This window comes from Hyla sarda, unplaced genomic scaffold (assembly GCF_029499605.1).
Source record: "Hyla sarda isolate aHylSar1 unplaced genomic scaffold, aHylSar1.hap1 scaffold_587, whole genome shotgun sequence".
NCBI lineage: Eukaryota > Metazoa > Chordata > Amphibia > Anura > Hylidae > Hyla > Hyla sarda.
The window spans coordinates 205,879-211,878 of record NW_026610600.1 but is presented as its reverse complement, the minus strand read 5'-3'; the positions used below and the strand labels follow the sequence as shown (position 1 = coordinate 211,878).

At 44.8% G+C, this 6,000-nt stretch overlaps 1 protein-coding gene across 1 annotated transcript in view; it reads left to right on the top strand.

Moving 5' to 3' along the window:
- Positions 1-1,033: 1,033 nt before the first annotated feature.
- Positions 1,034-6,000, top strand: part of LOC130340281 (integrin alpha-L-like) — a gene marked incomplete at its 3' end in the record, with an annotated part of 199,748 nt that continues 194,781 nt past the window's right edge. Inside the window, exons 1-3 of the mRNA XM_056554167.1 lie at positions 1,034-1,143; positions 1,228-1,345; positions 5,683-5,765. Of these exons, the coding sequence (XP_056410142.1) occupies positions 1,101-1,143; positions 1,228-1,345; positions 5,683-5,765 (244 nt within the window). The remainder of the gene's footprint in view (positions 1,144-1,227; positions 1,346-5,682; positions 5,766-6,000) is intronic.

Below are 6,000 nucleotides of genomic sequence, written 5' to 3'. Positions count from 1 at the left end.
GCAGCCTCCGGTCAGCTGCGTTTTCAGCTGTATGCGGTTTCCCGACCGCAGGCAAAAACGTGGTCGACCGCGTTTTTGCCTACGGTCGGGAAACCGCATACGGCCGAAAACGCAGCCGACCGGAGGCTGCGGTTCACTCCGGTCGGCTCATAGACATGCATTAAATAGGGTTCCCCTATACGGCTGAGTGCCGGCGCCGTGATTAAGCCCCGCCCCCCTCCTCCCAGCTGTATATGGGAACTGTAAGTACAAAACATGGTGTGAAACCACCCTAAGAGATCAGTGTGTGCAGTGTTATAGTCTCCTATGGGATAACAATGATCAGTATAAGAGATCAGTGTGTGCAGGGTTATAGCCTCCTATGGGATAACAATGATCAGTATAAGAGATCAGTGTGTGCAGTGTTATAGTCTCCTATGGGATAACAATGATCAGTAGAAGAGATCAGTGTGATCAGTGTTATAGTCTCCTAATAAAAGTTTTAATCATTCCCCTTTTCCCATTAACAGTGTAAATAAAAATAAACCTATGTGGTATTGGTGCGTGCAGAAATCAAACCTATATAAGTAGGGGATCATTTTAATCCTATGGACCTACAGAATAAAGAGAAGGTGTCATTTTTACCAAAAAATGCACTGTGTAGAAACGGAAGCCCCCAAACGTTACAAAATTACATTTTTTCTTCAATTTTGTCGCACAATTATTATTATTTTTTTCGTTTTGCCGTAGATTTTTGCGTAAAATGACTGACGTCATTACAAAGTAGAATCGGTGGCGCAAAAAATAAGCATCATATGGATTTTTAGTTGCAAAATTGAAAAGGTTATGATTTTTAAAAGGTGAGGAGGAAAAAACTAAAGTTGTCATCTGTAATAGTCGTCATAGTGGTTGGTTGCTCTTGCAGCAGGTACCATGTCATGTATCTCACACTTTGGCTTCCTTCCTCTCCCAGCCCCCTCAAACCACAAGTATAATGTCACCTCCTTCTCTGGGTGTCACCTCATGACAATCTCAGCACTCTCCTAGCCCACTGCTTGATTCCCGTAATCTCTTCCGTTCCTCTGGCAGATCGTTTGCTCTTTCTTGTCTCTTGAGGTGTCATGGCCGACTCCTGGCTTCTGGTGCTGATGTCTCTTCTTGGAGGTAGGCTTCTGAGGCCTCTGGCTGATCATGTCTCTTCCCGTCTTATCGGGGGGGCTTCATCTTCACATTGGTGTCTTTTTCTAGAGCTGGACCTCTCTGTCACTTACAATGTGGAGGCCCGGGCACACAGAGAGTTCTCGGCAGAGGACAGCCATCAGTTTGGGTACAAAGTGGCACAGATGAATTCCAGCACTGGAGAGAGGTGAGGTTTCTGGGGCGTCACATGTTCTTCCTATTATATAGCACTGACACATTCCATAGAGATAGTAGGTACTTGGATGCGCAGCGAAACGCGTTGCATTCTGGTCAATAAATCCTCTTTTAAGCACATCCTTCTGTCTGGTCGATCAGCACCGTGAGCCGGGTTCCCTTGAAGCCAAGTACCTACTACCAGTTATACTCCGGAGGGCATCAGACGACCTTTTTCTACATACCCATTCCATTGTTGAGTATGCATTTACACAACCACCCAGGGTGAGCAGTTCTAAAATATATATATTTAGCCCCCTGGGTCCAACAATACTATTCTATGGAGCGCTTCTTTCCTTGTCTCTAGAGTTGTTGACGTACATTCCATAGAGATGTCAGATTCCCCCCAATCTCCTGTCCCCTCTTCCATGCTGCGTTCTATAGAGACTATGAGGTTCTACACATTGGGCTCCAATTTTATTAACAAACATTTTTAGCTTACTGCCATTTATTCGCTTCTCTCCACATTTTGTGTAAATCAGAATTTATTAACAATTTCCATTAGAAGTTACAGAAACAAAACTTCATAAGAAACGAATGTTAATATGACATGTTGGCGATATTCCCATTATATATGGTTACAATGTACATTATGCTGAGATGAGACCGTGATTCATGGACCCATGGTTCATGTTCTTGAGGTTACCAAATGTTTTCTTGCCTCATCGTATCATCTAAATATTATTGTGATAACACCTTATCGATGTTCCAACGTGTACTAGATGGATATATATGGCCTCTGTTGGTTTCTTCATATAAGTCTTTTCCTGTATTTTGAAAAAAAAGTAAAAAATCCATAAATAAACAGTAAAAAAAAAAAAAAAAAAAGAAGTTACAGAAACAAAGACACATGGCTCATGATCAAGTCTATGGACCTCCCCACTTCAGATGAAGGTGTGGCTTAGAGGGAGGGGAGGAGCCTCCTGCATAATTTACTATTATTAATACATGCCACAAATTGGTGTCAGTGAAAGTCTAAGCCGGCGGGTAACACTGATGTGAGGTCCAGATGTTCACACTGGTGACTAATGTTGATATATCGGTAGAATCCCACTGCAAGACCAATGCCCGATACCGGTGCCGATCTAGTAGACCAATACCCAATACTGGCACCAATCTAGTAGACCAATGCCTGATACTGGCACCGATCTAGTAGACCAATGCCCGATACTGACGCCGATCTAGTAGACCAATGCCAGATACTGGCACCAATCTAGTAGACCAATGCCCGATACTGACGCCGATCTAGTAGACCAATGCCAGATACTGGCACCAATCTAGTAGACCAATGCCTGATACTGGCACCGATCTAGTACACCAATGCCCGATACCGGCGCCGATCTAGTAGACCAATGCCCGATACTGGCACCAATCTAGTAGACCAATGCCCGATACTGATGCCAATCTAGTAGACCAATGCCCGATTCCAGCGCAGATCTAGTAGACCAATTCCTGATACCAGCACAGATCTAGTAGACCAATGCCCAATACCAACGCTGATCTAGTAGACCAATACTGACTCCAATCTAGTAGGCCAATGCCTCATAACGGCGCAGATCTAGTAGACCAATGCCCGATAACAGCGCAGATCTAGTAGACCAATGCCCAATACCAACGCTGATCTAGTAGACCAATGCCCAATACTGATGCCAATCTAGTAGGCTAATGCCCCATAAGGGCGCAGATCTAGTAGACCAATGCCCGATAACAGCGCTGATCTAGTAGACCAATGCCCAATACTGATGCCAATCTAGTAGGCTAATGCCCCATAAGGGCGCAGATCTAGTAGACCAATGCCCGATAACAGCGCTGATCTAGTAGACCAATGCCCAATACTGATGCCAATCTAGTAGGCTAATGCCCAATACCAGCACAGATCTAGTAGACCAATGCCCAATACCAGCGCAGATCTAGTAGACCAATGCCCAATAATGACGCCAATCTAGTAGACCAATGCCTGATTCCAGCGCCAATTTAGTAGACCAATGCCTGATACTCAAAAGAAAAAGAAACACGTAAAACAGCGCACGCCCTTTTTAGGTATATATTAAAAATCCTTTTATTAATACATGTATCAAAAAGACAGAAAATATCATTAAAAACACTTAAAAAGGCCAATAACAGCCAACCGCACAAAACGGGGGGAGCACTCTCAACAAGGGAACCCCACCCAGGGCACCTGCCTATTACAATACGTAAACAGCGTCTCTATGATATACATGTAAACTGATGAAGTTGCCGACGGGCAACGGAACGCGTGGGGTCTTTAGGGGGCACCTGCCTGGTCACTCCTCCATTGATCGTCCTATGCTATTTTATCATACTTATGCTACATGAGAATACAGGTTGTATATGGTTGTTGAGATGAATATACTATAATGTGGCAGTTTACATGTATATCATAGTGACGCTGTTTACGTATTGTAATAGGCAGGTGTCCTGGGTGGGGTTCCCTTGTTGAGGGGGCTCCCCGTTTTGTGCGGTTGGCTGTTATTGGCCTTTTTGTTTTTAATGATGTTGTCTGTCTTTTTGATACATGTATTAATAAAAAGATTTTTGATATATACCTAATATGGGTGTGCGCTGTTTTACGTGTTTCTTTTTCTTTTGGATATTGTGCTACATTTGATGCGTATAGCAGCACCCTTTGTTCAAATAGATGGTGCTGAGCCCACTCGTATTCTAGTGGTTCCATGCCTGATACTGGCGCCAATCTAGTAGACCAATGCCTGATACTGGCGCCAATCTAGTAGACCAATGCCTGATACTGGCGCCAATCTAGTAGACCAATGCCTGATACTGGCGCCAATCTAGTAGACCAGACCAATGCCTGATACTGGCGCCAATCTAGTAGACCAATGCCTGATACTGGCGCCAATCTAGTAGACCAATGCTTGAGACTGGCGCCATTCTAGTAGACCAATGCCTGATACTGGTGCTAATCTAGTAGACCAATGCCTGATACTGGCACCAATCTATTAGACCAATGCCTTATACTGGCACCATTCTAGTAGACCAATGCCTGATTCCGGCACCAATCTAGTAGACCAATGCCTGATACTGGCGCCAATCTAGTAGACCAATGCCTGATACTGGCGCCAATCTAGTAGACCAATGCTTGAGACTGGCGCCATTCTAGTAGACCAATGCCTGATACTGGTGCTAATCTAGTAGACCAATGCCTGATACTGGCACCAATCTATTAGACCAATGCCTTATACTGGCACCATTCTAGTAGACCAATGCCTGATTCCGGCACCAATCTAGTAGACCAATGCCTGATACTGGCGCCAATCTAGTAGACCAATGCCTGATACTGGCGCCACTCTAGTAGACCAATGCCCGATACTGACGCCAATCTAGTAGACCAATGCCTGATACTGGCGCCAATCTAGAAGACCAATGCCTGATACTGGCGCCATTCTAGTAGACCAATGCCCGATACTGGCACCAATCTAGTAGACCAATGCCTGATGCTGGCGCCATTCTAGTAGACAAATGCCTGATACTGGCACCAATCTATTAGACCAATGCCTTATACTGGCGCCATTCTAGTAGACCAATGCCGGATTCCGGCGCCAATCTAGTAGACCAATGCCTGATACTGGCGCCAATCTAGTAGACCAATGCCTGATACTGGCGCCACTCTAGTAGACCAATGCCCGATACTGACGCCAATCTAGTAGACCAATGCCTGATACTGGCGCCAATCTAGTAGACCAATGCCCGATACTGGCGCCATTCTAGTAGACCAATGCCCGATACTGGCGCCATTCTAGTAGACCAATGCCTGATACTGGCGCCAATCTAGTAGACCAATGCCTGATACTGGCGCCATTCTAGTAGACCAATGCCTGATTCCAGCACCAATCTAGTAGACCAATGCCTGAGACTGGCGCCAATCTAGTAGACCAATGCCTGATACTGGCGCCATTCTAGTAGACCAATGCCTGATACTGGCGCCATTCTAGTAGACCAATGCCTGATACTGGCGCCATTCTAGTAGACCAATGCCTGATACTGGCGCCATTCTAGTAGACCAATGCCCGATAACAGCGCAGATGTGTATACCAGGTATTTTTCAAAGCTTCCACTGGGTTTTCCAAATAATCGGAGTGAATTTCTTTATTCGGGGTCTCTCCACTGTCTGTCAGTTTTCTGAAGGACAGGCAAAGAGAGTGAGGGACACATGTATGATGACATCACAAGGAGAGTGATGGCTGGAGACACAGCTGACTATTAGTCAGAGGTCATCATCAGTCACCTGACTCATAGATTCTCTCCGTACAGAGTCCTCATTGGAGATCCAGGTTCCAACATGCTGCACGCCTGTGATGTCATCAGTGGAAATTGTGACATCATTGCACTGCCAAGTAAGTGGTTGTGAGTGTGTATGTGTGATATTTAGGTTAGTGTGTATTATATTGTGTATGATGGATAGAATAGTGTGTAGTAGATTGTGTGTGATGGATAGAGTAGTGTGTAGTAGATTATGTGTGATGGATAGAATAGTGTGTAGTAGATTGTGTATGATGGATAGAATACTGTGTAGTAGATTGTGTATGATGGATAGAATAGTGTGTAGTAGATTGTGTGTGATGGATAGAG